This window comes from Coptis chinensis, chromosome 8, assembly GCF_015680905.1.
Source record: "Coptis chinensis isolate HL-2020 chromosome 8, ASM1568090v1, whole genome shotgun sequence".
Classification (NCBI taxonomy): Eukaryota; Viridiplantae; Streptophyta; class Magnoliopsida; order Ranunculales; family Ranunculaceae; genus Coptis; species Coptis chinensis.
Genome location: NC_141463.1, coordinates 2974560 through 2992153, shown reverse-complemented (window position 1 = coordinate 2992153; position 17594 = coordinate 2974560). Strand labels below are relative to the sequence as shown.

The window sequence follows — 17594 nt, the reverse complement described above, 5'->3', positions numbered from 1 at the left end:
AAGATATAATTATATTCTATCACAATGACTCAAACTACAATAATACTTGAGCTATAAGGATTCTTTACTCTACCTATATAAATACCAAACTATTTTTCATTTAGAACTACGTTCTTGAGACTTGATCTCATTGATAATTTGGGTACGTAGGCAACCGCAAGGTACAGTCTCATCTTTCCCCGGATCACCATCATTTTTCTAATTACTTTTCTACGTCCTTCGTCTCTTTTATCAACACTTGATGTTTTGATCATATCCGGTCGAAACATGGACCTAATTAACAAAATCTTATACAAGTCAAATTGTGTGCAATACTCAATCTTTTAGAAGTTACTGCTTCAATATCAAATTGAGGTAAATGTAGTCCAGTACGACAATGATCCCGTCAGTGTGGCTATAGTTTGAATTTTAAAATTATTGGAATTTTGGAAATCTAAAAAACCAAAATTCATAATATTTCGATCTATATTATATTTTGATTTTGATTAATTTTGAAATCATTAATATTTCAACTTTATATTATTATTTTTTTTTTTTGAAAAACCAACACATCCGGTGGAATTCCGATATTTCATTCGAAATCGTGAACTCTGAGCGTAGTATAACTGCATAAATGCTTAATAGTGGATGGTTTTGAAGAGTATCACAAAATGCGCCCAATAATCATGAAATGTGGAAACATCAATCATCAATAACAGGGGTCCGCTCACAAAAAAAAAACAGGGTCCCACATGAGAAGAAAATGCAATTGGATTACCCAACACAATAGACATGCGATAAGTCCAACGTCTGTCTGTAAAAAGTTTCACAACATGTATATATACTTTGTTCTACGATCACTCTAATGTAAAAAGACTGTAACGCGTGATCTTTGGGTGTGAGCGCCTGAGAGGGAACAGACCAAGAGTCGTGCACGACCTCTCGCATGCGCAATTCATATTGGTAACGGACCAAACAGAACTTAGGGCACTCTCACTATTTCCAGACAATAATTGGAATTGGATACTGGGAAAGTGGGAAGTGGCAATGCTCAAATGTTGACGCTCAATTCAGGTAAACGTTATGGCAACTTCCCACCCAATTGGAATTCAAAACCCGCTCAACAAACCAACAAAGAAAGAACCGAGTTCGCAAAGTAATCCCGTACATCAAATTTACTAAGAGCAGTTCAGCAGTCCCAATGCAGATGAATATAAAAGGAATGTGACAACATTCACTTCCAAATGGTCAAAAATATTTGTTCAATGCAAATGTGAATATCAAGGTGACTATTTTTTCAAGTCAAAACGAGAGTGAAACATTTAATCGAGATAGCGACGGGATGTTTTATTCCATCTAGTATATTTTAAAAAAAAAAAAAAATCGGTTTTTTTTCCGCCTCAGTGTTTTTTCGATTTTTTTTCAGTTTGTTTTTTTAACATCAGATTGGATGTTCATTTTTTTTATTTTTTTACATTCGAACGGAATTAAACATCCGGTTCGAAAATAATAGTCACCTTTGTATTGGGTAGGCTCACCTTGTTTTTCATCAAAATAGTGGAAAAGAGAGAAAATAGAGTTTACATGGAGGTGACAAGAGTGACTTGCTTTCGGAATGCTCTAAAACTTAACCTGCATTCTTAGCCAGAAACATAACTGTTTCACCAACATTCTTATCCATTTCCCCAAAACAAAGGATTCTCTTCTGCTTTTTGAATTATCATCCACAATTTCCCCGTCACTTTCAGGTAACATTTTTTTTTCTCCTTCTCCTTTTACTTTTGCTTTTATCTTTATTTTTGTTTCTCTCTCTCGCATGTGTTGTTTTTACTTTGGCTTTTTTGTTTTATGTTGAAGAGATAAGACAGTTAGTTTTATAAAATCTCATTTGTTTTGAAAATTGTTTTGGTACGCTAAAGATGTCTTCTCTGTTTCGTAGAAGATTTAAGTTTCTCACTTGGTTTGAGAAACTTAAAGGAATGTTTCATTCTCAGGTTGGTGTAGAATTTTAGTTAGATTTGGAGATGTTACTGTATGACATGTCATTTTGTCTTATTTCGTATACACGTTGTTTTCAAAAATGAATTGCACCATCCAGTTTTGTTATGTGTCTGGTACTGTTAATAACTGTCGCAATCTTTGAAATTATGACTTGATAATATCGTTTGAATTATGAAAAAAGAAAGTTTGTATGTTTATTTATTAAATTAGTATCATTATTATATTATGAAGAAACTTATGTGTCTCTGGTTTTGCTCAGAATGCTAGCCATGCTTTAGAGGAGGAACTCTTGTCTCTTCAAAAGGTGGTTTTATATATTTGTGAATAGAAATATTTAAGTGTGTTTCTTTAAGGTCGTTAAATGAAGTCATTAACCAATACACAATAGTGGTAGGTGGAGGTTTGTTGTGAAAGTATTTACTAAAATGGCTAGGATTTTGCACTTTGTATAGAGTTTTCAAGCTATACGGGGAATAGTGATATCTTTACACATGGGATGCTGTTTTGTTTGTCGAGACTTCTTAAAGGTTAAGTGTGTGGTTCTGATTTTGTTGTGTTGTAAGTTTTGAACTCGAAATTGTGTGCTGGATATTTTGCTTATTAAATTAAATTTGTTTATGGCGAAAAGTAGTAATATTCCATCTGAAATTTTGTTTTGGTTTAAAAGATTGGTTAAAAGGAACAGTTGTTTTGTGGAACATCCCAAATGTTATATGTATGGAAATGATGTAACTTGCTAGGTCATATAGATACAGAAATGTTTCTGTGTATTATCTTAAAAACGAAATTTTTACTTTCATTCTTTGAAAGGATTCTCATTTTATTGCTTCACTGCCTTTCATAAAGGAAGCCGATTGTGGTTTGTTAGGCGGAAGTGAGTTGTTAATTTTTTGTGTAATAATCCATCTTGAATATATGTGTTAATTAATATCCTTCTCATGATTGTTCTTAATACGATAGAATGAGGGAGGTACAGCTTGGTGCACATACTCTAAGATCCCATGGATTTCGAGTTGCAAGAACGCATATGCATGACTGGATTATACTATTGCTTCTTGGTGGTATTGTGATAGTTTTATATGCTGTTATTCATCCTTTTTACCGCTTTGTGGGGAGGGACATGATGACTGATCTCAAGTATCCTTTGAAAGACAATACCGTGCCTGTATGGGCTGTTCTAGTAAGTATCTTATGGATAAATATTATAGTACTGTAACTGATAACTACTGCGTGGCCATTCCTGGAATCCTAGTTTGATCTTTTTCAAACAAGTTTCATTGACAGACTTCATCTTTAGGTGGTTGCTATCCTGTTACCAGTCCTTATTTTTGTGTTCATCTACTATCGTCGGAGAGACGTCTATGATCTGCATCATGGTGTTCTAGGTCATTCTATTCTCTCTCCCCATTCTTATTATGAAATGTATTTATTTTTTAGACTCCATTAGCCAAAGAAGAGTTCTATTAATTTTTTATCTGATATTGAATCATTGTTTGCAAAAGACAGGGCTCTTTTACTCTATACTGATAACAGCGGTTTTAACGGATGCAATAAAGAATGCTGTTGGCCGACCTCGACCGGATTTCTTCTGGCGTTGTTTTCCTGATGGGAAGGATGTATGTTCTTCTCATTTGTACATGTTTACCGTATTCTAAACTTTATGTTACATATTGAGGGGAGGTTATGGTTAAGCTTCTCATTGATGGGCTCTATGGAGATCATGTTCGACAATAGAAGTATAGAACTGTGATGCGATCTTCCTCACTACTTTGATTATCATCCTTACAATAGTTCCATTTCAACATTACTAACTTGAGTAGTTGACATGGTACAATGGCTTACAGTTAGAAATTATAGAATTGACTGAAGTTTTAGCTCCATGGTACTGAGATGTCAATGTAAGGGTCAATACATACTCCATGTCCCATGGGATTGCACTCACATGACGTACTCCTTAACTGGGGTTATCCTTATCTAGGGGTTCATTGCTAAAACAGAAGTGCATTTGCAACCATACAAAAGGTCCACTTGCGATTCGTATTACTATTTAACAATTTCATATGTGGTTAGACCTCAATATTGGACCAATACATTGCAAGAATGGCCTTCACAATTGCGAACTGATTTCAGTTTATTTATTTATTTGATAATGATCTAAATATGATATTGTGTCAACCTCCTGACCGTAGCAAATTTTATGTGGTATTGCAGGTCTATGATCATTTGGGTAACGTTGTTTGTCATGGAGTGGCTAGCGTCATAAAGGAAGGACACAAAAGTTTTCCGAGCGGTCATACTTCATGTAAGCACCATTTTTAAATGCATATGGAAAAGCACTCTGAGATAGTTGCTTCTACTAATTACTATGAACATTTTTGGAGTCAATACAAGATTATCTCTTGAAAATTACAGTTTGATATATGATGTGGAAGCACATTTGGGTTAATTATGATTAAATATTTTAAAAACAACACACCTCGTCTGTAATGTGAACAATTTCTTAAGTTTGATAGTGTATAGCTTGAAAGTAGTAATTGTTCTTTTTAGTATAGGTATCTCATAGTGAAGCATAAACAATGAATACTGTCTTAATAATGCATAACCGGGGTTTCCATGCCAGTTAAAAATGTACGTATTAGTTGTTGATAAAAAAACCGGTCAGTATCTAACAAGCTCCTGAATCTTTGATGATTCACAATAATCAATACGTATATTTGTGACCAGCATCTTCTTTACATTGGATAGAGGAGAAAGTGCACTAACAAACGCTTGAATTTTTGAAATCTACACTGTCACAAGGCCATAATTTTCTTTTCTAGGAGTCTTGTCTTACTGCCCTCCCCTATTGTTGGATCATGATTTCGATCCATTGGACTCTTATAAGGATCAGCCCTTTACTTGGTGGTTTGTAATACTGTAGTATCAATATAGTTTAAAATTGTTGTCCTAGGTGCTACCAATGGTCAATCATCTATGGAAACTGGCAAGGGATTGATTAGGTTCTTAGGCCAGACTGTCACTTTTGGACCTTGCTAATTGTTTTTCATATCCTTAGTTGATACAAAGTGGGATCAATAGGTAGATGGTATCTTCAAAAGTTCAAAGGTTTGTTTAATATTGCTTCTTACAGAAGAAACGATAAGCAGTGCTGATATTATAGTAAATGAATTTGAATATGCATCATGTTATAGAATATGTGCACTGTATTATAACAATAAATGAAGTGGGTTTACTGTAATGTGGAAGGAAATAAGAAAATTTTACTTCTGTATGCTGTACGTTTATATCAAACTTACATGTTTGTTTCTAAGAAACAGCTTGATATATCTTATCATTTTTGTGCAGTGGCCTTTGCTGGTCTTGGTTTTCTTTCATTGTACTTGTCAGGAAAAATTAAAGTATTTGATCGCAAAGGCCATGTGGCAAAGTTATGCATTGTCATTCTTCCTATATTTGTTGCTTGTCTTGTTGGTATATCTCGGGTGGATGATTACTGGCACCACTGGCAAGATGTGTTTGCTGGAGGCATCTTAGGTTTGTGCATTTGGTTTGTCATATTTTAGTATATATAAAACTATTCAGATACTTGAATTTATTAACTTCCAACAAATTTTTTCTGTAGGTTTGGCGGTTGCGACATTTTGCTACCTGCAGTTCTTCCCGTCTCCTTATAGTGATGATGGTAACATTTTCATCTATTGACAGTGAATTGTGTGCTGTTTTCTTCCCTTTTATACTTATTTTAATTTCCTTTATCTGAATGTATTTTTGTGAAGTTTAATGTTTAGATATGCATTTTATGTGATACAATCTAAAACTCGCAGAAGTTATTTTATGTATCTTCTTGTAATAAAACATGCATTTGCCTCTCTGTAGTTAGTGCCAAATAAATTCATTTCTATTGTAGACATTGTGTAGCAGCTATATGATGTCTTTGTATTTAAACTGGTTTTTCATCTTTTGGATGGAGGTTGGGGTCCTTATGAATATTTCCGTATGTTGGAGGAGCGCTGTACAGAACAGGCCAACACTGTCAATTCACTTAACGTGCAAGCGATGGAGGTGCAGGTAGTGCAACAGCAAAATGAACGGAGCAACCATGGACCCATTGGTTTATCTGAAGCACATGAACATTGCTTGGATGAAATGGAGTCTGGGAGAAGGTAACTCTGTATATCTTGTACTTTGTCTGAGATCGAATTTCTACTGCAGCCACCTTAGACTCAATTTTGTACATGCACCGTATTTTATTTGTAAAACATGTATGTTGTACATATGTTGTATTAATTAGATGTTGTATTAATTTGCCTTTTAGAAAGTAGCTATGTTGAAAACTTCAAGGTTAGTTATTGAATCTAGAATTTAATGGTCAGTAAGTTGTGAATTCTGATAAACACCCCTCTTTGCAAAAAAAAAAAAAAATACTATGGTGAGCAGAAGATATAAAAGTCATGCACAATAAGTTAACATCATGGTGAACGGACATTTCTCTCCGATTTTTATCATCGAGCAAACTAATTTGCAAACTTGATGGTCTCTGTGCTCAGCACTTATTGGATGCCTTAAGTGGTGTTGCAGCAGCTATATCGTCTAATTTTCTAGATGTATTAACCTATGTGGTGAATCTTTGGTTACAGGGACGATGTCCACAACAGTTGGTGGAATTTATAGTAAGTGTTCTGCTTACTCCACTTTTTAAGCCGGATAATAGTATTCATCCTATAGTTTTGGGAATGGTTTGGTGTCGTTTGGTTTCCAAGATTGCAATGAAAGAATTTTCCAAAGATGTAGTAGGGTATTTACAAGATTTTCAGTATGGAGTTGGTGTTTTTGGTAGAGCAGAGACGATTTTGCACGTTGTCAACCGTATTGTGTATGCTAACAGGGACAATACCTCCCTTTCAATGCTACTTATATATTTTTAGAATGTTTTTAACATGGTTGATCGGACTATTATCTTGAGAGGTTTGTATCCGTTGCCCAACTATTGCCTCTTGGGTCGAGTACTTGTATTGTCAACCTGTGAGATTTTATTTGGGGGATAGCTATATATGGTCTGTTATTAGAGTCCAACAAAGCGACCCTTTGGGTCCCATTCTCTTTGCATTGGTGTTGTATTCCCTGATTTTCCGAATCTAGTTCAGTTGTTAGTTATTGCTACAGGCTTGGTACCTAGATGATGGGACTCTGATCAGAGATACAAAACAGGTGGCGACAGCTTTGGGTATGATTAAGGATAAATGACCTTCCTACGGATTGGTTTTTAACGTGGCTAAAACTAAGATATTTTGGCCATCACTGGATCCATGTCGCTCTACTCCCGGTTTCTTTTCTTTATATTTGTCACGTCCTCAGTAGGGGGTCAGGTTGCTTGGAGGTGTGGTCAGCATTGATTCATCTTTTGTCATGGACCTTGTTCGCAAGCGTGTTGAAAATGCTATGACTTTGATGAACCGTTTAGCTGTATTGGAATATCCACAGTGTGAGCTAGCGCTCTTACGAGTTTGTGTTGGGCTCTCTAAGTTAGTCTTCACGATTCATATTTGTCTACCATCTTTTTTCAGAGTGGTAGCCAAGACTTTTGATCAACATATCCGCAGTGTTTTCCAAAGTATTGTGGTTTATGATGGTCCTGGCTTCAGTGATTTGCAATGACGTTTATCGACACTCCAATTACGTCTTGGTAGGATAGGTTTTTATTGTGTCACTAATGTATTTACTTTTGCTTTTGTGGCCTCCCGTTGTCAGATTTCTGAGCTTCAGAACCACATTCTTAGGAGTTGTGGTCCAATGCTGTTGGATGAGATTTTTGATGTTGCTAGTAGTGCATGTTGTCTCTGTTTATCCAATTTTGACCTCAATTCTCTGGTTATAAATGCTATCGTCCTCTCAAAACCACAAAAAGTTTTGGCAGAAGCGTTCTACAGTAAGATTGTTGCTGGTCTTAAGAAAGAGATTGAGTTATTTGCTCGTCAAAAAGCAATCATTGGATGCTTACAGTCAAAACACGCAAATGATTTTCTACTTGCTATTCCGATTGAGGGACTTAGACAGCGTATGTCGCCAGTGGAGTATCGTTCCATTATCTGGTACCGTTTCATGATTTCTTTGAACTATGATAGTGGTCTATGTTCTCCTTTTCAAAAAGAGTAGATTGGATGCTTTCAGGGACCATGCAGTACATTGTAGATATTTTTCAAGTTTCAAATGTCGAATGTCGATATGATCATGTTATAGATATTTTATGTGATGCATTTTAGAAGGTTAGAGTACAATTAAAGAAAGAGGCTTATGTCAATTTTCTCACTGATCCGAATGAAGGTAGATCGACGTTTCGGCTTGCAGATGTATTGATCTATAGTTGGTTTGAGGGGAAACATGCATGTGTTGATGTAACTGGAGCATCTCCGTTGGTAGGGCTTGAGAATGAAATTTTTGAGGTGGGAGAAGCAGCTAATAGAGCAATGACAGGAAAGATTGAGAAACATGAGGATGTTTGTAGGGCTAACCAGCATTGTTTCATTCCTTTCAGTTTTGATACTTTCGGTTTCTTGGCACAACAGTTTATTGAGCTCCTTAAGAGGTTACAGAAAGTTATAAACAATAACGTAATGACAGCTGGTTCAAACAAATTTGCATTTAGGAGGATAAAATTTACCATTCATAAAAACTTGGCGGTGGAGCTTATTGTATGTTTGTCTTAATCATTGTAAAACTTGTTATCATTATTAATAAAAATTTCCACTTAAAAAAAAAATAAAAAAAAAAATGGCTGCATTTAGATTTTACGAGGAATAGAAAATATGGTTTGGCTGGTTATAGCTTGTCACTAGATTTTGGACCCGGGCATACGCCCGAAATATATTAAATATTTTCTGTACTGAAAAGACTTTACAAAATGTCTCACACAAATTTTTGAATCAGAATATAATTTTATTGAAAATCAACCAAAATACGTTAATGAGCATCGATTATGGTGCATAAGTACTTTGAAACTAAGGGATCAAATTGAGATAACCTCTTCATTTTATGGTTTGGGATATTAATCCATAATTTTCAAATGAAATTATCTTAAACTCGATCTAACTTGTATAATAGTTTTCTTAGATTTATAGTAATTTAGCGGTAAATCATCACCGCTCGACTTACGTACTAATGTGTACAAATAACTAAAATATCTATCAAATCATTAAAACAGATTGATTGTTTCTATATCCTCAAAGAATACACTACTCCCACTTGAAAAGATTTATCACATGAACATATTTTACGATGAATTGATGAATACAAAAAAGATTCTCTTTCAAGAAAATGCGTTCACCTACTTAGAATACTCTCCCAAATATTTTCTCTTTTTCTAGATGATTATTTGTATATATGCAAAATATATTTATTCAATTCCAACATGAATAACAGAGAATATCATGTTGTTCTATGTCTTTCGTCAATGTGAACATGTCAAAGTGTTAACGTAAGATTGGGTGAGTAAAATGAGTAATAACCATTAATTTTCAAATTTGAACAATCTAATAATCAAATGGATGAAATAAGAGTATGTCTTTCAAATAACATTCTATTTCCAAACTTGAAGCTTCTAACACACACCTTGAACTTACAATAAAATGTTCAAATATTTCATCTTATTCTACATTTTTCTTTATTTCTTATAGTAGATTTAACTATTCTCAATGTTTCTGCAAGCACATTGCAAAACAAAATTTGGATAAAGAAATAGTATGACAAAGTTCTTCCAATATTGCACTAATGTTGAAAGGGTTAAGTTTGATGATATCAATAAAGTGTCACAAAAATAAGTATAACAATAATTTACACAAACACTCTTCATTCTTTTGGACCAAAGAATTATCATCTATCAATTATCAGTAGAACACTCGTAAGAATTTTTAAACTTCGATATATTTTACTCCAAAATTATTAAAATTCCTACAACCAAAAAAATGTTTAGGTGGCTCTCTTTGCAACCAAAGTTTGTTGTGTATCGAATAAAGGTTGTTGAGCTATTGCAAGTTCAACTGTAGTTCCATCACTTTGAAATGCTCATCACAATACAAATTCAATAATAACTTTCTTATGCAATACCAAGAGTAGCTCATATAGGACATCATATTATTAATTATGCAACTTGGCAAGATCTTACTCCATGATGATATGGACATTCTATAAGTATCCGATCCACACCCATTTATGAAGTTAGAGAGGTGAAACATATTTGGCAGGATCCTACTCCATGATATGAACATTCTATAATCATCCTGACCCATATCTTTTAGCACTATCACATCTTCCTACACTCATAATGAGCACAAATTTTGAAAATTTATTTTTAGCACTATCCCATCTTCCTGTACTCAGGAAAAAAAAAAAACTTACGAAACCAAAGCCAGCCGTCTCGATCAGTCAATTTAATCCTCGCTCCTGAATGAAGTGATTTCACTCACCGTATTTTTTATTTGTTATAAGAGTCAGTTCCAATTTCTGTTCCAGGAGCTCAAAATGAAATGTAAAAATGTTGTATATATTCAGTTCAAAGAAAGTCAATGTATTGTTTATAAATGAAATTAGTTAAGTACATATACTTAAGATTTTGCTTACCATTTGGGCCCTAAAGGAAACCGTCCAAAATGTCAAATACAAATTTTCTTTTGAGTTCATTTGTGTTTTCCGATGATATCCGAATACAAAATCTAGATTGTTATAATCAGCTCTTATTGTGATGGAAAAAGCTTTATGGATTCACATGTAAATGTACTCTATTGCTCTATATACATTGAATAGAAAAACATCACATGCATAACCGTGTATTACATCTATCTATCTTCCAAATATGACTATTGGTGATCGTCCGATCCTTTCATAGTGTTCTTAAACCGATAGAAACACAGTTTTTTACATTAATGAGAAAGAACTTTGGAGAGTTTGCATCTTGACATTTGATCTCGTGTTAACTTTGGTATTTTCTGAATCGAGTGTTCGAGTGTATGTATGTGAGAGGTTGTGTTTGGATGATTATAAAATATATCATTAGATTGTCTAACGAAACAATATCATACAAAGAAGCATAAACCAAATGTGCAAATAAAAATAGTCCTTCATAATAATTAAGTCGGTGTTCTTTTTACAGATTTAGACTTTTAATATGTATTATCATATTGTAGCCTATATGTGTTTGAAAATCAGAATGAGATCCAAGAAAGAAAAACGAAAAAGATGAAAAATGCATATGTTAAAAATGTGAGAGTACGTGATGAGTATTCTGGCACTTACTCGAGAAGTATATTAGTCTACTTCTTAAGAAGATAATAACCAACAACAAATGCAAATTTTAGGTATATATATGAAAGGGTTATACGAATAATATTTTGAGTGTTCTAATTCGGTATATCTCACATAATCCTTAAAGAATGTGGGGAACCGTCAGAAGCTGATTTTACACCCTATAATAAGTTATTAACTGAAGAATATGTAGTATTTTTGAGGTTGTGTTAAGCATATATTCGAAATAAGTCGGTGCTTTATCATAAACACTAAAATTGTATGATTTGTAATAGGGAATTAGCTTATACAAATCACCTATATTTTAGCAATTTTTTTTATTTAATCAAATATATAAGAATTGGAACACTAAAAGTGTTTGATTCGTAATATGAACTTTTTACAAATCACTTATTTTTTAGCAATTTTTTTTATTTGATCAAATATATAAGAATTGGAAATACACTCAAACTTTCCAAATATAAGAATTAGAATTACACTCAAACTCTCCAAAGATGTTCCATATATTTGAGATTATAGGCTATTAAAAAAGACTATCTTTTATATTAAGAGTGCGACATAGGAGAGAGAAAAGACTAACTCTCATATTATAGTGTCATATAGGAGAGTGAAAATCCTCCGTTGGAGGTCTCTACTTTAGTGAAAGAAGTCGGTGCTTTATCATATACACTAAAAGTGTATGATTTGTAATAGAGAATTAGTTTATACAAATCACCTATTTTTTAACAAATTTTTTTATTTGATATGATCAAATATATAAGAATTAGAACACTAAAATTGTTTGATTCGTAATAGGAAATTATTTTCTACAAATCACCTATTTTTTAGCAATTTTTTTTATTTGATCAAATATATAAGAATTGGAGGTCTCTGTTTTAGTGAAAGAAGTCTGTGTTTTATCATAGACACTAAAATTGTATGATTTGTAATAGAGAATTAGCTTCATACAAATCACCTATTTTTTATCAATTTTTTTTTATTTGATATGATCAAATATATAAGAATTGGAACACTAAAAGTGTTTGATTCGTAATAGGAAATTACTTTATACAAATCACCCATTTTTTAGCAATTTTTTTTATTTGATTAAATATATAAGAATTGAAGATACACTCAAACTCTCCAAATTTAAAAATTAGAAATACACTCAAACTCTCTAAAGAAGTTCATGCACGTTGGATTGTAGACTATTAGAAAATACTATCTTTCATGGTAGAGTGTCACATAGAAGAGATAAAAAGCTAACTCTCGTATTAGAGTGTCACTTAGGAGAGAGAAAATCTTTCATTAGAGGTATTTGTTTTATTATATAGATAATAGATTGCGAAAAATAGTCTACTAAAAATTGGCATTGGTAAAGTCTTTAAGTCAAAGGTGAGTTATAAATAGCTTAGGAGGGATTATAAATATATAGTTTTTAGATTTACTATTAAAAAAAAAAAAAACTTTTAGATGAACATTATCATTATAGCCGTATAGCGGTATAGATGAGTGTTTGTACGAAGAAAAACATTAAGATTTGCCTTCTAGCCTGCCTAGGAGGGATTGAAGTGGATTTTTATTTTCCTTTAGGAAGATAGAGTTCTATACTTCTATACTATGAAGATAGTTAGATAGCAAGAGAACCATAAGAAGTTAGCTAGTAAGGTCGCAGTCAGGGCAAGATATGATCTGTTCATCACCTGGAATAAAAATATTCAATGTTCTTCTGGAGTTCTGGGCACCATCAAGCTTGTGGGTGCAAGGCCCAAAATATCGATATCGATCAATATATCGGTGTATCCAAAACCGATATATATCGGATATATTTATTATTTTGGTGACCATTCCAAACTATTTAAAATATTGAAAATATCGGATATATTAGACATATAATATCGGAAATATATCGGAAATATCGGATTTATATTTAAAAATGGTCAAAAGTCAACCGATATATATCGTAAATATCGTATATATCAATTATATCGGTGATATAAAATTTTATATCGGAAAATTTTGATATATATCGGGAAAAAAATATTCTATATTCGGTGGATATATATCGAAAATATCGATATCGGTGTACCAAAATACCGATATATATCGACAATATATCATATATATATATATATATATATATATATATGCGATATTTTGGTCCATGTGTGGGTGGATAAATTTAGTAAAGAAACCAACCACATGTGTCTCATTCAAATCAAATCGACTTTTTTAGGCTGACAGGTTTGGACCCACTATGAAATTATTTGCGGACCCACTATAAAATTATTTGCCTATCATGACGAAAATTATTACTGATTCATGTAAGTTGAAAAGAAATATGAAGTCTATCATCATTCATCAACGTCTTTTTAGTTAGTTCTCATTAAAAAAAAAAAAAAGTCTTTTTAGTTGGTCTGGTAAGTTGTAACTAAACTTAGTTTCCCTCCTATATGTCCGTAGGAGGCGGCGCAAATTTGATCTTATCTGAATGTCATCAATTTTTGTGGACCTAATTAACAAAATCTTATACAAGTCAAATTGTGTGCAACACTCAATCAGCCAATATCAAATTAAAGTAAATGTAGTCCAGTGGCTATAGTTTCGGGATTTTGAAGTTATTGGAATTTCAGAAATTTAAAAAATTAAAATTCACAATATTTAAAACTGAAATTCACAATATTTTTATCCATGTTATATTTTAATTTCGATTAATTTTGAAATCACTAATATTTCAATCCTGTGTTGTTTTTTTTTCATTTTTTTGAAAAACCGAAACATCTGGTGGAATTCTGACATTTTGGTTCGGAATGTGAACACAGAGTGTAACATAAAGCCATAAATGTTTAAGAGCATTCCAAATGTAAGTCAGTGTTTTTCACCTCCACGTAGGTTCAATTTCTCATCTTTGCTACCGGTTTGATGAAAAACAAGGTGAGGGTCCCCAATGCAGAGGTGATTTTGAATCTCGGACAGAATGTTTGATTCCGTTTGAATGTAAAATTTGAAAAAAAAATGCCGACTTTTTTTGAAACATCCCGATCATTTTAAAAAAATTATTTTGCAATTTTTTTTTTTTTATTTTTTAGATTTTTTTTGAAACATTCCATCCGGAAAAAAAAATAATAAAAATAAAATAATTAATTAATTAATTAAACAAATAAAAAAAAACACACACACACGAAATAGAATAAAACATTACATCCAAAGCTCACAACTCAATGAAAATCTCAGTAGCAAGTGATACCCTCGTTGTGACTTAGTTACACGTCACCGACTTTGTCACCCTTGCGTTGAGCAAGAGTTTTTTGGTATTCAAAAGTGAAAACTCTAAATTTTCCCTCATAGTGATTTGCATTGGGAATGCTCTAATAGTATAATAGGAGTGGATAATTTTGAGGAGTATCACAAAATGCTACCAATAAGGCAATAATCCTGAAATGTGGAAACATCAAGCATCAATAAAAGAGGTCCGACACGAGAAAAAAATTCAATCGGATGACGCAACCATAGTTCGGGAAAAATTCCGACAAATCCAAAAACCAAAATTTATCAAATTTCGACCCCTATCATATTTGAAATTTCAATCGATTTCGGAACAATCAATATTTTGACTCTATATTTGGTTTCGATTTTTTGGGCGGAAGTCCGAGGTTTCGTTCGAAATCACGAACACTGGACGCAACACAATAGACATGCCATACGTCCAGCGCTTCTCTGTAAATGTTTCACAACATGTATATGTACTTTGTTGGCGATCACTATAATGTAAAAGGATTGTCAGTCTGTCACTCCCAAAGTTTGGTAACAAAGTAAGTTTGCTACTAACGCGTGATCTTTGTGGTTGTAAGGGAGTAATATTCTCATTAAAAATATTAAGCACGCATTAAGCATAAGTAGAGATCATAGCGAACTCATGACACCGACCTCCAAGATTGATTCGTGAGCAGCTCGCTTCATGTAGGTGGTACACTTCAGCTCGCTCAAGAATACCTCAAGGCGAATGAGCGACCTAAAGTAGAACGCTTCAGATAAGGACACCATCCCTTATCCAGGTGCAATCATCACAACAACCATACCTGTACTTCCAATCACCGTGATATATGAATTACTGCACCCACTCCCAATCATCACACAATTCCAACCAAAACCAACCTAACACTCATACTCAATCTCCGCCCTACATATGTACATGACAATACACGTGTCTCGAAGATCTAGACCTTCCAATGCCTATAAATACCACCTATATGAACTACGTGAGACTACCTGATTCTTCTCTCCCCCCAGAATAAAGAGAAGATATGTAGGCAGTTCGCTCAATAACGAACTCGGTCTAAACCTTTTCCTAAATCCAATTCCACTCTCCTTCCTCCCCTATATGTAAAGGAAACCAAAAACGCCCATTTACATTGGCGCCGTCTGTGGTCTCGATTCCTTGAGAACCACTTCATAAATCCTACTACCAAAAAGAAAAATTCTCAAGCCCATGAAGCATGGCAAGCCTCGAAGCTCAAGTTCAAAACCTCGCAAACCAGCTAGGTTTAACGAATGAGAGCATTTCCTTGCTAAGGCAGAAAAATGTTGCTTTCGTACACACAAGTAGGCGCCGCAACAACAACTAGTTGGGAACGTCGGCTTGAATGACATCAACGGTTAATCAACAGCGGTTTAACGAGTACGCCGAAAGGATTGGCTAGAGTCGCGATCTGAAAAGACGCAACCCAGATCGTTCAGAAAATGCTCAAGACATACCGCGCATCGCCGTTCACTAAGGAGGTACTCAGTAAACCCTCCCCTCAAGATTTTGTTCAGCCATGTTTTCCGATGTACAATGGCAGCACGTTCCCTGGTCAACATGTGGCTCGTTATATTCAAAGCCTGACACTATGTAGCGCACCAGAGTTTGATCACCTCCACTTTCGTTTGTTTCCCGCCAGTCTCAAAGACGGTGCACTCGATTGGTTTTTCTCACTCGAGCAAGACTTGATAAAGACCTTCGAGCAGCTCACCGATTCATTTGCTAGTCAGTACGTCCATAACAGGCGTAAGAAAGCTGATCTGGATTCGTTGTTTCAACTCTCACTTGGCGAAGACGAAACAATTCGTGAATTTATAGGTCGGTTCAAAGCCAAACTACTGTGCATGGAAACAGGTATGAAAGAGTCTTTCGCCACCCTGGACATTCTCCAACGCTTGTCGTGTGCGCAACACGACACTCGCCAAATCGCTGATGAAAGAACACCTTGACACTTCTTCCAAACCTCTTCTTCCAAGCCTCATTGCTTACACCATCCATAACACTAGAATGCCCACTCAAAGTTTGCAAGCTAAAGTTGAAATTGCGAGATTGCTTGACAACAAAATGTTCCATAATATCAGATACCCCTATGTGGTATTCACCACTATCATTCAATAAGTTGAACACCTTGAACAGCCACTAGGTGTTACCAATAAACTGACAAGGGGATTTCTAACATTCAGTTAAAAAATCACAAACCAGTTTTGAGAACGGTATTCGCATATGTGCTATCAACTGACCCTCGCAGATTATAATCCCACCATTTGGAGGGTTATATTCTTCACTCCGCACATTTTCACGCAATTCTGGTTTGTATATCTCCAAGTCGGGTATATCTATCCTGTAAGTTGCCCTAAGTTCGGAGAACGCACTCGTTGCAAAACGATCCACTGTCCTAGGGGGCAACCCACTTGAAGATGACCCTTCATCGCGACTTGACGTGCTAGCCACAACACCAACAGAACCAGATCGTACACTACCCTCATCTTCCCTAACTTCAGCCTCACCATGCTCAGATCGACTCCCAAGACTCACCAACTCTTCTTTATCTTCCTCATACTCCCCACAACTTAAAGAGATCTCCCGAACCTCTTTAGATTGAGTATCGTCAGAGTTAGACATTTTTACGTTTTCTTCTTATCAAATACCCAAGCTTAAACAATAAAACCTAACACCGACCTACCTCCTAGACACACATCACTTGAACAAGAAGAAAGAACACTGAAAATGGAAAGGTAACGGCAGCAGAAGCACTCACCTGAGAAACCCTAGCTTGCGGTTTTGCTGAAGAAGAAAACAGGAAATAACTTTCCAATTATTCCAAATTCAATTTTATGCAATCGCCCGTTCAGTTACCAAGGAGTTATGATTATCACCTACGCCCTAGCCCGCACACGTGTCTCAAGGACTGTCTTTTCAGGGTTCCGGAAAATGCGGCAACACGTTTTCTTCCCAACTGCTATGATTCTGTCACGTGCCAACCGCATGCCAACCTCCAGTTCACATTCACTCGTTATACAACACGACTCGACCCTTATGG

The 17594-nt window shown here is 34.6% G+C and overlaps 1 protein-coding gene across 8 annotated transcripts; it reads left to right on the top strand.

Annotated features, from left to right (window-relative positions):
• Positions 1-1514: 1514 nt before the first annotated feature.
• On the top strand, positions 1515-6352 carry LOC147479328 (putative lipid phosphate phosphatase 3, chloroplastic). 8 transcript variants are annotated; one of them, XM_086581254.1, is made up of 9 exons: positions 1627-1727; positions 2240-2284; positions 2941-3160; positions 3278-3365; positions 3487-3596; positions 4192-4282; positions 5326-5514; positions 5603-5662; positions 5951-6352. In XM_086581254.1, the coding sequence occupies exons 3-9, from the start codon at positions 2942-2944 to the stop codon at positions 6145-6147; spliced, it is 954 nt and encodes a 317-aa protein (XP_086437380.1). In that variant the 5' UTR covers positions 1627-1727; positions 2240-2284; position 2941; the 3' UTR covers positions 6148-6352. The 8 variants fall into 8 exon arrangements, with proteins under 8 accessions (XP_086437384.1, XP_086437380.1, XP_086437381.1 ...); XM_086581255.1 differs by lacking the exon at positions 1627-1727 and adding an exon at positions 1874-1973; XM_086581256.1 differs by lacking the exon at positions 1627-1727 and adding an exon at positions 2072-2093.
• The last annotated feature ends 11242 nt before the right edge of the window (positions 6353-17594 follow it).